We start from the raw sequence: 19,582 nt of genomic DNA, 5'->3' as shown, positions 1-19,582 counted from the left end.
TCCCCCTCCCCCATACCCCTCTCGGCAGGCCCTGGTGGGGAGCGGGGGCGGGCGCGGGCAGGGCCCCGGGGAGAGGGAGGGGGGGGGAGGCGGCCTAACCCGGGTCCTTCTCCCCCCTCGCAGGCCGGGGCCGGACGGGAGGAGCCAGCCAGCGAGCCAGCAGCCAGCCCTGTGCCTCCAGCCTTGCCAGCCTCGGAGGGGGCGGCGGGAAAGGAAGGCTGGGCGCCCGGCCGGCGGCAATCCCGCGGCGGCGGCAGGAAGCCGACCCGGGCTCGGGCCCCTTTGTGTGGAGGCGGCAGCAGTGACCGTGACCATGCCCATGCCCCCCCCAGCAGCAGCTGAGTGAGCCCCCCTGCTGCCTCTCCGGTTCCCCACCCCCACCCGCAGCCCTCGATTTCTGGAGTGGGGACCACTGGGCTCCTCCCCCCTCCCCCTCCTTCTCCTCCTCCTTCCTTCTTCTCCTCCCCCTTCCCCTCCCCCCCAGTACCCACCCACCCTCTCCCGTGCGTCCCGTCCCGTCCCGTCTAACCGCCTCTCCTAGGAAGGGCATTTCCAGCAACCCCCCCTCCCGGCAGGCAGCCAGCCGCACCCACCCCCACCCCTTCTCCTCCTCCTCCACCTACTCCCACCCCTCCTCCTCCTCTTCTTCCTCCTCCTCCTCCTCCTCCTCCTCCTCCTCCTCGTTTAGTCTGCCTGCTCCTGCCCTGCCTCTCGCTCTCTTTCCCCCTGCTGGGCTGCCGCCGCCTGTCTTGAACTTCCTCATCTTCCCCCTGCTAGGCTAGGCCCTCTGCCTCTCAAACCCCAACTTGAGTTGGCAGATTTCCGCCCACCGCCCCCACGGCCTCCATAGCTGGTGGAGCCCCTTTTTATGCTGCTGAGAGGGAGCTGGTGAAGGCGAGACTGATGAGGGAATACAAGGTGGTGGTGTTAGGGAGCGGAGGGGTGGGTAAGTCTGCCCTGACTGTGCAGTTTGTCACGGGCACCTTCATTGAGAAATATGACCCCACCATTGAGGATTTTTACCGCAAGGAGATCGAAGTGGACTCTTCTCCCTCTGTACTGGAAATCCTGGACACCGCAGGGACTGAGCAGTTTGCTTCCATGAGAGATCTCTACATCAAAAACGGCCAAGGTTTCATCCTAGTTTATAGCCTGGTTAACCAGCAGTCTTTCCAGGTAATAATGATGACAACAATGGCCCACATTTCCTTAGGGCTCAGAGGTTTTCTTAGGGCTTTCTCCAGGACTTTCCTGGTGAGGTGGGTAGAACAGGTGTTGATTTATCTTGATTTTACAGAAGGAAACTGAAGATCTTTAGAGGTGAGATGACTTGGCCAGGATCATACAGCCAGTAAGTGTCTGGAGTGGAATCTCACTCAAGTCTCTTAACTCCAAAGTTAGCATTGTTTCCGCCAGCCCAAGGCGCTCTTGAGTTGGATTTAAGTGGACTCTGTTGATCGGAACTCCATTTTGAGGCCCGCATTTTATTTTTAAAAGGTCGACACTGGAGATCCTTGCTTGTCTAGAGCGCTGCTCCCTATATTGTCTTTTTGTATACTATAAAAGTAAAAAAAAAGTTGCCCGGACAAGTTTTGCATAGTTTCTGGAAAAGCAGATGGGAATAAGAAGTAGGCTAGTTGGGGTATGATATGGCAGTCAAGATTGGAGGGAAACTGCCACTTCTGAAATCCCTGGTAATTCTAACACATGTTTATTAAGTAGCTATTTGGGAGCTTGACCAACCTGAGATTTAATAAATCATTTTAGTTAGGTAATGATACTCAAGAAAATCGTTTTTGAACTCGTTACTAATTGTGCAAGTAAATCTTTCAATTTGCCATTCTCTGTGACCATTGAAGTCTCAAATCCCTGATCAAAAAGGGATCTAACCCTTGGATTAGTGTAGCCCCTACCCAGGCTCCAAGCCTTTTTCTTGCCTGAACTCTTACCCAGAAATTGCATGAATCTGTAGTGTAGTAAAACTCATGGAGGTGGGAGGGTGGGAATGAAAGTGAAATAGCAGAATAGAGAAAATTAATAATCAGTCAAAAGGATGAGCAAATAACAAATGGACTTTAGTGGTGGGAATTAAAGAGATTTGGAAGATACTGAACATAATGGAGAATTTCTTACCTTGATTTTAATTGAGATGCAGGGCTAGGTATAGGCCATTTTCTTTGGTAAGCCTTCACATCCCTACTGGAAGAACTGACTAGGGCTTAATATTATTTTAGAAGATCTACATAAATGTAACTATCATTTGAAAATGCAGAATAGCGTTATTGACTTGCACTGATATAGGAGATGGAATTGGTTTTTTCTGCATTTAAAGTATTGCGTTAATGCTGTTTATTGAAGGGACATTAAGTGCTTTATCCCAGAGGAATTTGCTTATTTCTTTTTTTTATTAGTACTGTAATGTCTGGTTGAACTTTTCTAATAGGTAGCAGCTTTATATAAAAAAAAAAGGTGACTTTTTATCTCAGAAAAATTAAGTATTGGTGATAGGCCAATACTTATTTCAATAAGTAATTCAATCAGATTTAATTGTACTCAAAACTCCAGTATCAGATGCACTATTTTCAAAGAATACTAAAGATGCCATTTAAATGTTACTTTTTGGGGGGAAAGGGGGAGGAAAAACCTTCAAAATACAATTATTAGCTGAGTTTCGTGAGGTTGGGAATTGGTTTTTTGGTTGTTATTTCCATCATATCCATTTGCATTTTAGCCTACTCTATGATAAGCTTCTAGAGGCAGGAGACCATACCTTGTACAGAGCAGGTGCTTAATAAATGTTTGAATAAAAAAAAGTGGAGAATTGCCCCATCATTTTAATAGATTTATTGCACTTACTGTGCAAAGGACAAATCTATATTCTTCCCTTAGTGAGCGTTCTCATTGGCGTAGGTGAAAAAGGCTTACCATGGGAGAAAATTAATTCAGTCTATGGTGTTATAAAAATTAAATTACACATTTTCCTGATCACACTTTTAAAATCTTGATTTTTTTTTTATATTCACAACATTTTTAGCTGGATTCCCAGTCAAGACAAAATTTTCTTTAAAGTTACAACTTTTTGAATTATGGACAGTCAGGGCCTTTGGAATGTTCAGATTAAGGCTTGCCTTAACCACACTCTTCCCCTCCCCAAAAGGATGGCTTTGGGGGCCTTTTTAAGATATTTTAAGATGTTTGCTTTTCCTGGGATAAAGGAATGCATGCAGTAGGCTTTTTTAAATGGAACATATTTAGGTGTGTTAATTTGGGTCTGGTATATCTAGAAGCCCAAAGTAAAAGCGTTCTTGTTTCTACTTTAAACATTTTCTCCCAGGCACTCTGACTAAATGTTTAGGAGTGGAGCGTATGGGGCCTACAAGCCTGAACTGGGATAACAGGTGTTGCAAGGAATGATGGCAGCAGACAGATTGAGGGGAGATAGGCAGCTTCTCCCTGTGCACATAAATGAAATGTCTGGAGAACTTGTTTTTAATCAGTATAGTCTGGGAAAGAGTGATTATAAAGCCCTGAAATTGAGGCGTTGCTCCCGAATGTTCCTATTTAGAATAAAATGTTTTCAAGCTCTTTCTTATGGCTTTGGTTTTGTACTTGACTTCATAACTTCCTTGGTGAGTGACACTCAGTAGCACCTCAAACCAGCCATTTCATAATCACATGGGGTTCAACCATACAAAATTTTGTGTAGCTATTGCTGCTTTCTGTGGCAAGGCGACTAACGACTTTGATTATTTAAATAGGATATCAAGCCCATGAGGGACCAGATTGTCAGGGTGAAGAGATATGAAAAAGTCCCACTCATCCTAGTGGGGAATAAAGTGGATCTGGAATCAGAAAGGGAGGTTTTGACTGCAGAAGGCAGAGCTTTGGCTCAGGAGTGGGGCTGCCCGTTCATGGAGACATCAGCCAAAAGTAAAACAATGGTGGACGAACTCTTTGCAGAAATCGTCAGGCAAATGAACTATGCATCTCTGCCTGAGAAACAAGATCAGTGTTGTACAACTTGCATCATCCAGTGAAGAAGCTAACCTCATTCATGGCCATACAGAGCAGGTTAGTTAAAACTTACTCCACTGACCCACGTAAGTATGGTTTTCCCTGACCACATCTAGCCACGCCAACTGGAGAGTCCAATTGTATATCGAGGAGGCAGAGAAGGGGCTGACCTGCTTTGAGAGAGAGGGTGTTGCCTCATCTGTGAATTCTGCATGTTAATGAAGTCTTTGACCTTATCCACTGTCCCACCTTGTAACATCTTTCATTTTTCAAGGAACTCGATTTTTAAAAATATGTGTTTCCACTTGCCCCTACTTTCTGCACCCCTCAGGGTAGTACCTAAGACCAGCCATTTCACAATAACACGGGGTTATTGGTAAAAAAAAAAAAAAAAAAAGATTGGTAAAATACGCTGTGTGAATTGATACATAGTTGCTTTTTATCCTTGACATCCAAACTGCACAAGCCAACCTTTTATTTTTAGTAAATATAATTCCAGAAGAAGAGATGGATATATTTTTCAGGTTCTAATATCCCGCGCTCTAGAGAAAGATGAGAAATAAATGGATTTCAATTATAGTATAAGTGTTTATGATTTAATAGGGTACTTATGTAATCAAATTCATCTGTATCTCCTACTTGAAGAATAAACAATCTAATCTTTTATAATAATAATGATTGGGTACCACCAAGTATTTCATCTTCAAATAGAAATATACATGTTACAGTTTAAATGAGTATATGTATCCACTTGTAGTTTAGCCAAACAATTATTTGGCAGCAGCCGGAACCTTCCCAGGCACTGAAGATGTCTTAGTTCAGGGCTTAGTAAATAACAAAGTAAATAATTTAGAAAGCCTTTGGAGTTACAAAGTAAACACCTCAGAGTCCTTTTTGAAAGCAAGCTCTCAAAAATGAATTTACTAGATAGCAGCCTCCAACCAAGGCCTTTGTGGATCTTTCTTTTCTGTCTCAATCATCTTGAATGTTTTCTCTGGACTCTGGTAGGTCCCAGTCACCAAATTGGCACCAGGCTAGGCTGAGGGTAGCTGCTAGGCAAATGTTCTCACTTGGACATTAACCAGTAAATGTTGGAGAACTGGGGTGCTGCTTGGCCTAGAGCTAAGAGGAGCTCTGTTATTGATCCCTTTGGAGCAATGATTTGACACCGACCCCCAAGTCTCCAGAGCCACATTACAGATTGCAGCATGTTTCAGATTGTGGCTGTGGTTGTAATCAGAGGACAAGCTTCCCACGTGCTCTCCCTGAAAGGACTGTCTGTCAGGCTACCAGTCAGCCTTGCAGCCATAGCCAGGCCTCCACACAGATCACAGTGGCAGCCAAGTTGTTTCATCTTTAAAAAGGAAGACCGATAGTGGTGCTATTTATGAAATACTCTCCTAAGGTCAAGTTTTTCACGTGATAAGTCAGGAAAATCCATTTATATTCTATTCATTTCTTAATCTGGGGCCAAGACCTTGTTGGTTCATGTTGTGTCTGCATCAAACTCAAAAGGGCAGCACAACAGTCTGTGTAGAGGTGGTGGGTTGCTATATCCTTGCCTCCTCCTTAAGTGAGGTTCCATATCAGTAAGCTCTGTGGTCATAGGTAAGTACCCCTTTACCTTCATATTATGGTCTTCAGCTGACCCTAGACTAGCTATAACAAATGACTTAAATATCCAGGTTTCTCTTTAGTTTCTTTTTATCATAAGATCACCGATTTAGAGCTGGAAAGGCCCTGAAAGGCCATCTTATCTAACCTCATTTTACAGAGGAGAAAACGGGGGAAATGTCATGTCCCATGAAATCACTCAGGCAGATGAAACTTTAAGATCCAGGGCCACTTACACCAAACCCAGCCTCTCCATCACAACATCTGTGCATTTATCAGCTTTGTAAACGAATACCAAAACGATTTATCCATCCGTACAAACATTTTCCCAATCTGCTGTAGCTCTTTAAAAGTGCACCAGCTAGGGAAAGGTGTGAAATTTACCAGCAGAGTTTTTATTGTCTTGGGTAAGTTTAGGAAGTGGATAATTTCCAAGGTGATCATTCCTATTAAAAAGTTGCTTGAGAGCTTATTCTTATTTCTAGAGATATTCATGTGATCTAAGAGTTCTTCAGACCATAATGTGGTTACACATAAAACCTAAGGCATCAAGGGGCTCATTTGGCAAAGACTACTCAGCTCATCAATGGCATGTCTTGACCTGGAACTCTAGTCTTATTAACTCATCTTATGCTTTGTCCCATATGGGAGTTGTAAGATTGTAGCTTTAGAGCTGGAAAGGACCTTGGAATCCATCTCATCCCACTCCCTCATTCTACAGAGGGAGAAATGGAAGCCTGGGAAGGGGAGGCAATTTTGCCCATGGTCAGTTACACAGGTAGTAAGTTTTCCAGGTGTCATAGGAACCTGGGTCCTCTCATTTTACATCCATTGTTCTTTCTATTGTAGTCTTTAACCATCTGTTACCTTTTCTGGGGATAAACATTCATTGTTATTCTTTAGATGGTGAACCAGTTGGGCATGGAGAGTGTGTAAGACTGCATGAAACAAACTTAGAAATATATGTAAATCTCAGTAACTGTGATCATTGCCCAAAATTACTTGTTTGATTATTAACAATTGTCTGCTTAATACTTCGAAGAAGTGGGTCAGAAATGAAATTCTGAGTTAGGTGAGCTTTTAGGGAGAGCCCTTGAGCACAAGAGTTTCCAAAACCAAAGCACTTTGTGCCTTGTTTATTTTCCAGCCTCTTGGATACATTTAATTGATGTGTGTAGTGAAGGAAGCTCAAGTCATCTAGGGCCGTCAAATTGATATATTTGTTTCTACTTTGTCTACTATGTAACTGGTGTATTTGACATATGTAGCATCAGTTATGAGACCTGGAAGTGTGAAATCCATTACTGAAGAAGAAAGGTCAAACTTCGTTATGCAGAAATAAATGACAGAAAGCCTTCAGCAGGTTTTGGGGAAGGACTATGGAGTTTAGCTAGGTAACCCCGATTGAGAGAAGTCTGCAAAACTTGGTATCATCTCCTTATAATTGATAAGTTCCTTTCCTAGTTGAGAAGGAAATTTCATTAATGCTCTAAGAACTGCTTCTGATAACTCACTCTTTTTATTTCTTACTGCCTTTTTAATTGGCTTCATCTGTCTTTTGCCCAAGAGAATGTTTTTATAAGACACTCAACAGCTTTTTGTCTGCTTTGGGGAATTATATACGTGGCTCCTAGAACTGTTGACTCTCCCACCACTTTCCTGGGCTGGCAGACTTATTGGGCAGGACGGTGTTTGCTTTTCTGAGCATATATGTAGAATTAGAGCCAAATTCAGCAGTGCCTGCATATCCTGTCTCCCTGCCAGCTTGAGGCAGCCTCGCATCCCATAAAGCCGGGGTTCTTAATCATTTTTGTGTCTTGGGCACTCTTTAGCGGTCCGGTGAAACCTAGAGCCCTCTTCTCCAAATAATGGTTTGTAGCCGACATTCACAAATTGAAAGACGTGCTCAATTTCACTTAAGGTTATTGAAAATCAAGGTGTGATTTTTTTTTCTCCCATCCAATTTCACGGACCCCTCTGAAAATTCATGGAAAGACCCCCTTGGGAATCCATGGACTTAAGATTTAGAAGCTCTTGCTGTAGACCTTGTAACCATTCTCCTAGAAACCTAGGGCAGTGTCACAGCCTCTCAGTACCAACAGATCTTGGTTTTTAAATATATTTGGATTGTCTAAGCTTTTGTTTAACCACGTTATGTCTTCCATCAGTGTGGATAATTGACAGTTGGCTGTGCTGACATACTATTGTTTGTTGAGGAGGATACATGTTTGGTTATAATTATGTGAGCTCGAGATGGGTTGATAAGACTATAGTGGAAATCATGCGTTTGCTTCCTTGTCCCTCATTGCCTCCCTCCACCCCAATCTATGCCAGAAGAATGACCTATTCAGGTATTCTGCAGTCATTCCTCGATGGGGAAAAAATGCAGTAAATGAAGCCTTGAAAAAAAATCACCATTTGCCCTTATAAATGAATAACTTCTAATCTTCTTAATTTGAAGAGTCCCTGACTTTGTCTATATGGACATTATTTCCCATATATACACACCTACTAATAAAGGTTGCAGTCCCTCTAATCTGGTGTCCATAATTGTGTCTGTGGTTTCCTCAAAATTCATGTATCTACTCACTGTACTAGAAACCCTTCTCATTCTTTCAAGATCCTGGTAGCAAGTACCATACTAGGTAACTCTGTTTCTCATTCTTGCCACATATCTCTCCCCAACTACCTTTTCCAAGGTAAGACCATATATGTCCTCCCCACCTTTCTCTATTTTTCACACACAAGTCATTTTTGCTAATATACTCCAATTTGCTGTTTACATTAATCTGTCTCGTTGGTTTTTTGATTTACTTGTCTTGGGTTGTTGTTGTTGGGTTTTTTTTTTTGGTTTTTTTTTTTGGCTTCTAGGATTATTGAACATGTATTGGATTTTAAAAGATTCATTTTCCTAGACTAGCATTAAACAAAACAATGTAAAAAAAATTTTTTTTTGAGGGGGGTGGGTAGGAAAGACCTTTTTCAACTGAGATACATTGCTAAGAATCCCAAACACCAGGAGTCAAGTTGATGGTATTTTTATGCTACCTCTCTTACTTGCCATTCTATTTTTTTCCTAGGGAGGAACAAACCCTTCATTCAAGACCATGTAGGGCAACCAAATATCAGCAATGACAATAACAAAGTCTGTTGAATGGTGCAGTGGTCTATAGAGTAATTCTCTATTTTTTCATCCTAGTTAATCTAGCATACTATTTCTAAATATAATGGAACTTACTGGCATTCTCGAGTTATTTTCAGTAGCTAATAAAATCTAGAAACAGAATTGTTTCTATATTTTTTTCCAGCTTTTAATTAGACATGTTATTCTGGAGATTTCTTAAATGTGTGTTGTGGGGGTCGAGGGGGGCGATTAGTCAGACGTAAGTTGCATTTTGTACTGGCGATGCTGACATTTTAATAGCCAAGTTTATTATTAGTTACATCAGCTGTTACTGAGCCAAGTTGGGAATCTGTTGACAGAAGATCTCTTTTGGTTAAATATCTTGTTCTCACTCCCCAGCTCTTAATTTGCATATAGTCTTGAAACTTAAGGGGGAGAGTAGAGTTGCTCATTAAGAACACATACCTGCTATCTCTTTAGGCTCTGTGAACAAAAGTTAAGAGGCCAGTGGCTGAAGTGGAGGAAGTTTATACAGTTTATAGTAGAACCTGAATTAGAGGGGAAAGAATAGAAGTGTTTTGTGACTCCTCCCTTAGTTCTTCCTTTTTCCTCCCTCATCCCCTCTGCCCACTTTGGGTACTTAATGAGTGCTTATTGAATCCAGTACTTTCATTTAAGTGGTTAGGCTCCCAGCTAATACACATCTATTCAGATAATTTGTCTCTTGCCTAGTCTGTTCCCTATTTATAATCCCAAGGGACCTTCAAAATCATCTAGCCCAACCCCTTTCTTTTTACACTTGTAGGAACCCAGTCCTAGAGAGAGAGATTAAGTAATTCCCACAATTAGTAATAGCGCTTGAATTTGAACCCAGGTCTTCTGATCCCCAATCCAAAACTCTTTCCACTGTGCTACTAATTGATTGTTTCCTTTTCACCTTAAATTTAGGCCTTGTTATAGAATGAAATGTACTTGAACTCTTTCTTCGGTTTTACTCAGTTAGCTCTCGCGTTTAGGGCTAGCAGTAGAATAAACAAAAACTGCCTCCTGCAGTTGGAGTGGTGCCTCTGAGGAAGTGTTCTTGAACTCTATTACAGGAAAAGTTTTCCTGATGGAATTACTTCTCAATAGAGTCCAAAATCTAGGAAAATCTTGCCCGTCCTTGGGGAAAATGTATTCTACTAGAATCCAAAGTCCACTGCAACATCCTTTGCTCATTCCAGGCTTAGAAAGATCCAATTCAGAACAGATCATTTAGAATTGAATGAATAGAGGCAGACTCCAGGATCAACTACACAATTTAACTAATCTTTGTGTTGTGACTGGGGGATATGATGTGAGATTTCTAAGTCAAAGCTCTGTAAATAAATTCAGTCTTTTAGTCAATCTAGATTAATGTTCACACAGAATTCCCAAATTTTCAGACTGGAAGGCACTTTTAAAGACAGTCCAATCCATTATTCTACAGATGAGGAGGCCCAGAATAGTTACATGAGTTGACTAAGGTCTGAGGACCTCAGAGGTCATGTAGTTCAACATCTCCCCCATTTTAAAAGTAGAGAAATAGGCACAGAAAAGTGAAATATCTTACTAAAGATCATGCAAATAGAGAGCAACAGAGATAGGGTCTGAAGCCAGGCCCTTTGACTCTGGGGTTGGCATTTTTGCCCCCTTACTGTGATTGCAGACAGCTGGTTAGTGACAGACCTGGGCTTAGAGCCCAGGGGTTCTGGCTGTGGCCAATATATGCTTCACACGCTATCCTATTACCTCTGTAGTAAGGTTTTTGTTAGCAAAACTAAATATTTAAGCTTTGGGGTAGAGGCATGTGAAATAAAGGTGTGTTTGGTGTCATGGTAGAAACTAGAGAGTTGAGGACAAGGATGACTTATGTTGTGTCTTGGACACAGCAAGCGGTGTCTCTGCACCATAATTCCAGATGTGGACTGAATGGAAACTGAGAGTTTCTTTAAGACTTACTATACACCTATGTGGCCAAGACTTCTGGGATACTTTGAAAATGAATGAGAATGTTAGTGTAATGGAAATTTTGCTGTCACGGTGTGCAGCAATAACATTTACCTTTCTTATTCTGTGAAATTCAAATTTGACACAAGAGACTCTGTTGGTCTTTCTTGCTTTGTGTAAACTTTTACTCCAGGATTTATTACTGTAAAGAATTAAAATTCATTACTGACTTGCCAAGTAGGTTGCGTGAATACTTTCTGTATGCTGAAGGAGTCATAATACCAGTACTGTTTTAGGGGTGACACGAAGATTTATCTCTGCTTCCAGATTTAACTGGAAGATTTTCTAGCCTGCAGATTCTTGGTGGGACGATACGGTGTGATGAGAATATTTGGGGTGTGTAGAGTAGTAAATAAGTCGGTTTAAAAAAAAAGTCATTGGTGTATTTATTTTCTTTAGTGATGTGGGTAATTAAGCAGCTTGTATTCTAGCTATTTGTCTTAGAGGAAAAAATGTAGCTGCTTTTTTGGATTTGTGTTTAGAGAATATATGAAATGTAAAATAATTCCCAATTCCAGTGGCTTGCACGTAGTAGGCTTGAATGGAATTGTAAGAAGTGCTTAGCTTTGGGGAGACATGATGATTTGGGAAATTCCAAAGTGATATTTGTGGTTGGTTATGTGGACAGCCTAGCAGCAGACTCCATGTCCGTCATCTGAGGACCCGCCTAGCTAAATTTGGAGAGTAGTCTCATCATGAGGTTGGCTGTGGGGGCATAATTTTTCAGTTCCAGCCACTCTAGAAAACCATCTCCTGAGGCTTCGGCAGAGATCCAAACTTGGTCAAACCCAAGGCTCCTCTCACCCCCCCCCCAACCCTTTTGGGCCCCAGGGACCATAATTAACATGAAAATATTTTTCATGGTGATTGTTGAACTCTTTCTTTCTTTCTTTCTTTTTTAACTGTTTGAAGTGTTCTAACAGGTGACTTTTGAGTGGGGATCTTCAAGGTTTCTCTTGTATGTCCCAAGTAATCACTGATTGAGGGTTTTGTCTGCTTGAGTACAGAATGAGTGCTCCCTGGATTTTCATATAGTTTTACAAATACTCTATTATTTAGCTTTAAATAGTTGTATAATTGTATAATATCTGAGTATAATTAGTGGTTTATTTTACAAAGTAAATGAGAGGAAAGTGGTATGAGATTTACTGTAGGGATTTGTAGTTTTATCAGAATGTACACTTTCCCAAACCATGCAGATTATGACCCTTCCCTACCTTCATCAATCTTTATGAATTTCTGTGGTCAAAAACCATCAACAACACAACCTTCTCCCCAAAACACCCCCCTCCCCAAAGATCACCACCTGGTAGCCAGGCTGATAGGGAGGAGCTGTTCAGTCAACAAGCATTTATTAGGCCCCCACTGTATGCCAAGGCACTATGCTAAGTACTAAGGAAACAAAGAAAGGCCAAAACATGACCCCTGACCTCAAGGTCATATTCTTAGGGAAGAGATAATATACAAATAACTAGGCAGATACGAGCTATGGGCAGAATAGTTGGGAGGTAGACAGAGCTGCTCCACGTTTTAGCTATATGGGTCTTCTAACAACACGAATGCTTCGTCATTGTGCTATATAGTAGGGCTTCACAAAACTTGTGCTTTGTAGCATCGCTTTCAGAGTCCAGTGTTCCAGTGTACCCACTAGGGGACAATTTTAGGAAAAGACAGAAAGATGACTTGACCGCTTGTACATCTGCTTAATGGTAAAAATGTGTCAAGGACATCAGTAATCCGAGCTTGGTAGATTTTGAGCCAGAAGGGACATTATACCCAACTTTCTTGTTGTACAGACAAGGAAACTGAGGCCCTGAGAGACTAACTTGTCCAAGGGGACATATGAAGTCACAAGTTTAGAGCTGAAGTGGATCTTTGAGCCCATTGAGTTTTACTCATTTTGCAGAGAAGGAAACCTTGAACAAGGTCACACACGGGACCATTAATTTTAGAGCTGAAGAAAACCTTAAGAGGCCATTGAGTTCCACCCTCTTATACAAATGATGAAACTGAGGGCTAGAGAGATGAACTGAGTTGCCCTGGGTCATAAGAGTCTCAGGATGTGCACTGGTCTCCCTAGCCTCAGGCCCCTTGCCCTATCTCCTCTGCTTTTATCATACTTCCTGTCATGTGATGATAATCTTCTTGGCCAGTGGGAAGATGTTATTTTATCAAAGGAATGATCCTTATTAGACTTGTTCTGTAATTCGATTGACTGATATAAGAATGCAGATTCATATGGGGAGAAAAGAATATAATTTTATCATCTGGGACTCTAAACAAGTCTAGTGGTTATTGAAATGACTCAGATATGCTTCCTGTAGTCTGGTACTTGTAGAGTAGCTCCCAGATAGCCTGTATTATGAACAAAATCAGCATATGAACTTCTATACATTTAGACCTTGAAGTAGGAGAAAAAAAAAAAAAACAAACATTTTCCTGAAAGCTTTCCTTTTCCACTATGGAAGTCCTCCAATGGTTCCATTCTATGGTATGACACCCTGAGTTCTTTAGGACTGTGCTGCTAGTGGTGGGGAAGCCCTGGCAGGTCCTGCTAGGCTGGAAAAGCTTAAACGACCAGCCTGGCGTCAGACTGTCTGTCCGTAGAGGACCAGGCCAGCTAAATCTGCCAGGTAATTTCTTTATTTATTTGATTTGCCTTGGCCACTCATTAAACTGTTGACTAAAAACGTGGATGGGGGGTTTCTAACTGTAACGGTGGAGGAGGCAGCACCTCCTGGCCGAAATGGTGACTCCTTGAAACATATGCCCAAAGTCCTAAAATAAAGGGGATTTTCATTTATGCTTTGTGCAATGGGGGAGCAGCTGGAAAAAGTGTGATATCCAGTGATGTTATAAATACCCAGACAGAAGGCAGAGGGAAGGAAATTCCAGCAGCTGTGAGCTTGGAGTCTGGGGGATCCCAGAGCATAGAAGAAAATTCAGTTTGGGGTTTGGTTTTGGTTTTGCCTTTGTATTCCCAGTGCTTAGCATGGTAAGCAATAAATACTTGTTGACTGACTTAGGGGATGGAGTAAGAGAGGAATACTTGCGGTCTGGGAAAACGAAGCACCGAGTGGGAGCTATGATTCTCTGCTTACCAAAAGTCCAGCTGCCATTTAATCACCAAAAATTGTCAGCTCATGCCATTGGGAATGTTCCCCATGGGAACAGATCTCCAAGTTTGTTGATGGGTGTTAGTGAAAAAGTAAATTTGCTCTTTTGAAATTCGTGTTAGACACAACTTGTTACAACGTATCCATTTGATAAAGTCACAACTTTGTTCAAAAGTGAACTTTCTAGCAGCATAGTATGATCTTGGCTTTGTAAGTATTATATTGTTACCTATTGGTATTTAGTAAATATGACCTTGATGGGCATGAAACTGCAACTCGCAGATTTGTTATTGGCCATTTTAGAATTGTCTTGCCCAGAGCTGGCATTAATGAATCATGGAAAATGGCATTCATTCAAATAGTAATCCTTGCCATAGTCCTGATATTTTTTCTATTTTCCAGTTATATTCCTCTTCCCCCCCGCCCTCGTTCGATACTTATTAATGTATGTATTCTGTGGACTGTTTGGCATTGATAAGTCGCTGACGAGGTGGCTATAGCAGTCCCTTCCACCTCTCAGGTTCCATGATTCTGTGAATGTTCAGTAAAGTCATCTTTGAATTCGCAGAAGTGAAGCAATATTTTATATTTTTATGAGTGTTTTTATCCATATTGCAAATAAAACTAAAATAAAATTCTGGAGTTTGGGGTTTGGGAAAGGACTAAGAGATCATCTCATCCAAGGGTTCTTAACCTTTTCTGTGTGTTATTATATAGAGTAATTCAGTTTTTAAAAAAAGTATAAGGACTTCTCATCTAATCTAATGAACATAGTGACTTTTTACAGATGGGCAAATTGAAATCCAGAGAAGTGACTTGCTTCCATATACCTAATGGTAGAGAGGGGATTAGAATCAGTGTCATGCTTTGTAAGCTTATTGATAATGGGGTGAATCTTCTCGACACAAAGTACAACTTTCAGGCTGCTTGACTTCAGATAATCTAGTTTATTATGACACTTTTTCTCCTGAATTTTTTTTTACCTGACATTTCAGGTTTTGGACTGTTTTTTATTAAAAACTTTGCAGTTAGCAGTAGCAGTATTTTTATGACAGAACCTAAGCCTTTCTCCCCCTCATGTATTAGAAATCTTTATCTTTTCGCTGTTTTTGTGAAAGCTTTATAAAAAGCCACATTTAGTAATTGAGCTTAAAATGTCAAATTCTTTTCCAATAGTAAATTTTAAAAAGATATTAGGATACATTGTACTGTTGTGGAAAATGCAATTGAGATCATCTGTCTTGGAGAAGGCACTCTTTAATGTTTAATGCATGCAACATAGTACATGATTCTTTATTATTGGGTTCATTTTGTGGAAGTACTTTTTTTTTTTTTTTTTTTTGCCGAGACATTTGGGATTAAGTGACAAGGGTCACACATCTAGGAAGTATTAAGTGTAATTTGAACTCAGGTCCTCCTGACTTCAGGGGGTGGTGCTCTATCCACCACACCAACAAGTTGCCCCATGCTGAAGTACATTTCGTCCTAGAACTTCAAGCTGAGAGGGAGTTTGGAGACTATCTAATCCAGTTCTCTCATTTTCCACCCTTTGATTCTAGCATCATTCTCCTATCAACCGTGCCACCATAGGTCAGTCACTTTTCCTCTCTGGGCCTCAGAATGCAGATTTCACTCTGTCTTCTCATGTTCCTTCCTACCAGTTGGTGATTATCTATTAATCTTGCTGTCTGACCCTCCCATTTTTGTGTTATTTAAATGTTAGGATTCTGGCAAGGCAGTGAGTAAAGCCTTTGTTTCATAAATGGGTCCTGGATGGGCTCTGGTTGTGCAATGGGCATATGGTACTTTCTTGTTGAATGGAATTATGTGTTCTAGAACTGAAAATATATTTTCTTAGCTTGCAACTTCTCCGAAACATTCGCTTTTGAAAGCATCAAGTCTTGAAAACAAAACAAAACAAAAACTCTGATAAGTATGCACGTAGTGCAAATAATTTTCATCCTCTAAAACATGAAGGCACTCGATAAAATGCAAAGTAGGAGTGATATCTGTCCATCGGAATCAGATATTAGCAGGGCTAACCTGGAGGGACTTTTCAAAATATACAATGTGAAATGCATACTGTTATGCTTCTAGCACCAAGGGCAGAATTGCTTTCGAATGCCATCATTTTGTTTATACTTGTTTTTAAAATGACTTTGTCATTTGAACTATGAGTAATGAACATAGAAAGGGTTATCTTCAAATCTTCCTTCTGTTTCTCTTCCATTTGGGCATACGGGCCTAAAACCATCACTGCTGTGTGTATTATTTTGAAAAGGGGGGAAAAATGTCCAGTGAAAGAGTCTTGATGTTGAAAACATGTGTCTTCCCATATATTTCCTATATTTGCATGAACCTTTTTGTCTTTATTGCAGATAAAACTCAGAGGGAATTTGCACAGATGCTGCTTTGGACAACTTGACAGCCTGGGTTGCAGAACTGAGCCTTGGTAAACCTGTCTCGATAACAGCATGTTGCCATACACCTAATTAAGTGCATAAGGTCCACAGCCTTCAAGATCCATAGACCTTAACCAAGAATGCTTAGCACGTTTACCATAAGTTAAAATAGATTCTTTATCAATCAGTCCTTTTGTAGCTTTCTAAGTTCTTATTAATGGTTAATATGCAAGGGTTCATTTTTAATATTTTAATTGATTTCTTTAATCAATTTCTGAACTTGTATTTATTAAATACTTAAACTCAGTATTACCTACTCAATGCCTTTTAAAAGTTTTAATGGAGAATAAATTGAGCCTTAAACAAGTGGTTACTTCTGTATATTACCTCGCTCCAGTGCTTCAATCTATTTGCGAAAATATTTGTTTCCTGAAATGGTTGGTTGATATTTTGAGACTTTATGTTTACGTGTGACAGTGTTGTGAGAAACTCAAGATCCCATCTTACCTGTATGGATGTAATATCCCTTTTCTCATCGGATGCAGCCTGTGATAGGGTATTGTAATTGACATGTTCAGAAAGTGGAAATTGCGATTTGAAATTGACCGTGATATTTAGTTGAATGGGGTTTTCATGATTTTGTTAATGTCCTTTGCAACAGTGACTTGCAGCTGAAGCATTTTCCTTTCTGCGAAGTTCTAAATTTAGTTATGACCTACTTTTAACAATGCCTTTGAAAAGGGATATTGTATTCTAGGTAAATGAATTTCGGATACCTGCACTCAAATATCTCAGCTTTGCCTGGCAGGTTAGTAATTTACATCTAGTCAGTTTCTGCACATGTAAAGTGAATGCAAATAAAATGATTTTACATTTTATAGTTAATATTTGTCTTTCTGAACAATGTTGTAAAGCAATATTTGTTAACATCTTCTTGCACTGTCACAATTGCTTTTTTTGTTATTTCCCAGTAAACAGGTTAGCAACAGAGACAAAAATCAGTGTAAGGTAAGGGGGGAAAGCACCCATTTTTTCCAGTGCTCTGAATTGCAAATGCGCTCTGAACAGCCATTGACTTCCCTGTTGTTTACCTGATCAACACATTTTGTCTGAATACTTGAACATTTTAACAGTAACACAGGTATTAAAACAGAAAAAAAAATGTGTAAAGAATAAATGATGCTTTTTCTTCCGTTTTAACATGTGTACAAGCGAGCTTTTTCTAGCAGTGGTTTAAAGTTTTGTAAGTTTTCCAATATTTTGCTTTATCTTCGGTTTAGTTTTGTGTGTGCCTGTGTGTGTGGGCGTGTGCGCGTATGTTTTACAGAAGTGATGAACTGCAGCTCACCTACTGCACCAAAGTTGTAGATCTTAGGGGCCCAGCTTTAGTCATTTGAACATGCTTCTAATGAAAAGAAAACCAAAAGGACTCTTTTGACTTGTAATAGCTAAAGACCTTTGGCCAAGAAGGCTCTAGTATATGCAGTGATGGTCTGGGGAGGTGGGGCAATTTAGCATTTCATTGTGTGCGATATTCAAGTACATCAGCAGGTATCACCAGGGCCTACTACATTGCCATCAGTGGTCTTTGTGACCGATTTTTCTGGAACAAAAATTCTGATTGAACTGTTTGATTCTCCATGGTTGGTGGACTTTATTTAGTTCCCCATGAAATTCTCTAAAGTTAAATTTTCTCGTCTTAGATATATAATTTTATGGTGAGAACGGAGGGCTAGGGATGATTGGAATACTTTTCCCTATTTATAAACTGCTTGAAACCTGATCATTTCGGTTTGCACTTTAATATCACACTTAAAACCAAACACTGTATTCAAAGTAGATTAGATGGTGGTGGTCAATCTTTATTAGCTCTACTAAACAATAGGAGATTCAAATAATTCATGAAGATTTTAGTTTTCTGAAAATTGTGGGTTCTTTCTTCTGGGTAGTTTTCTTTCCCCCCTTCTTCCTTCCCCCCTCCTTCTTCCTCCTCCTTCTCTCTTTCGCTCTTGCTCTCGTTCTCGCTCTCGCTCTCACTCTCTCATTCCCTCCTTCTCCCCTTCTCTCTTCCTCTCCTTCCCTCTTTCTCCCTCTCTCCTTCCCCCTTTCTTTCCCTTCCTCCCCACTTTTCCTCCTCCCCCTCTCTCCCACCCTCTCCTTCTTCTTCCCTCCCCTTCCCTTTCCCTACTTCTTCTTCCTCTCCTTCCCCCTCCCTATTTCCTTCCTTTGCCTTTTTCTCCTCCTCTCCTTCCTCCTTGTCTCTTCCCTTCCCTGTCTCACCCATTTTCTCCTGTCCTTCCATTTGTTTTTTATCCCTTTCTTCCTCCTCTCTCTTTCTCTCTAAAAAAAGCAACATTTTATACAGGGGTGTGTGTGTGTGTGTGTGTGTGTGTGTGTGTATATGTGTATGTGTGTGTATACGTGCACACACATACATATATACACAGTATTCATTCTCATTGACCTCAGCAGCAAATTTGACTTGAATTACCTTAGGATGACAGGAATAGGGGAAATAGGAAGTAAAAATGGTTTCTCCAGCACAGTTTTAAAAAATAAAAGGGACCAAAAGTTATTTTAGGCTTCCTCAATAGATTGCATGTAAAGTTGCTTTTTAGATTAAGAAACTGCTATTAAATGCAATATAGGTATTGTCTTTGCCAGATGTTCAGATCATTGCCGGGGGCTCTGAAACCAACAGAACCTAGCATTGTGTATCTCATGTACTGTAGCTTTATCAGTGAACAGTGAAATCTGGAATACCAAGTGCAAACTTTGAACAATGACCTATAAAGATTTGTAAAATAAACTTTTTCCAATAGACTTCATTCTCGTCATTTTGTAAAAAACAAAAACAAAAACAAACAAAAAACAACCTTACAGTCCACCTGTTTGTAACTTTTTTAATAAAATAGACATCTGTATCACTTGAGGTCGATTCCTTGTCTTATTTGGGGAATTGTTTGTTGCAGTAGATTATTCAAGAGCCATTGGAGTAATTAACCTATTGAAATGTTGCTGTCTAATGAACGATTTTTCTGCCTTTGTTTACCCCTGGCCTTCATTATAATCCTCAGTTTTTGACTAAACATGGACACATGTGGAAATGAGAGACGTGCTAACATGCCAAAATGGGCCTTGGCATTTCAATTGTTGACGGTTATACTTAGAAATTATAGACCAGTGAAGAATAGTAATGTCAGGGATATGGCCCTTATGCAGTAACTGGTCGATTTACAAATCTGGCAGGTGGGACCTGTGCATGTTTGGTGGAAAATGGGATT

At 40.5% G+C, this 19,582-nt stretch overlaps 1 protein-coding gene across 1 annotated transcript; it reads left to right on the top strand.

Annotated features, from left to right (window-relative positions):
• The first annotated feature begins 653 nt into the window (after positions 1–653).
• On the top strand, positions 654–18,318 carry RAP2C (RAP2C, member of RAS oncogene family). The gene is made up of 3 exons (XM_003774791.4): positions 654–1,176; positions 3,759–4,071; positions 16,275–18,318. Exons 1-2 carry the CDS (start codon positions 904–906, stop codon positions 4,035–4,037), a joined length of 552 nt encoding a protein of 183 aa, XP_003774839.1. The 5' UTR covers positions 654–903; the 3' UTR covers positions 4,038–4,071; positions 16,275–18,318.
• Positions 18,319–19,582: the final 1,264 nt, after the last annotated feature.

The sequence above is a fragment of the Sarcophilus harrisii genome, chromosome X, assembly GCF_902635505.1.
Source record: "Sarcophilus harrisii chromosome X, mSarHar1.11, whole genome shotgun sequence".
Taxonomy (NCBI): Eukaryota; Metazoa; Chordata; class Mammalia; order Dasyuromorphia; family Dasyuridae; genus Sarcophilus; species Sarcophilus harrisii.
Note: the sequence above shows the minus strand (reverse complement) of the source record. Positions and strands in the feature narration are given on the sequence as shown.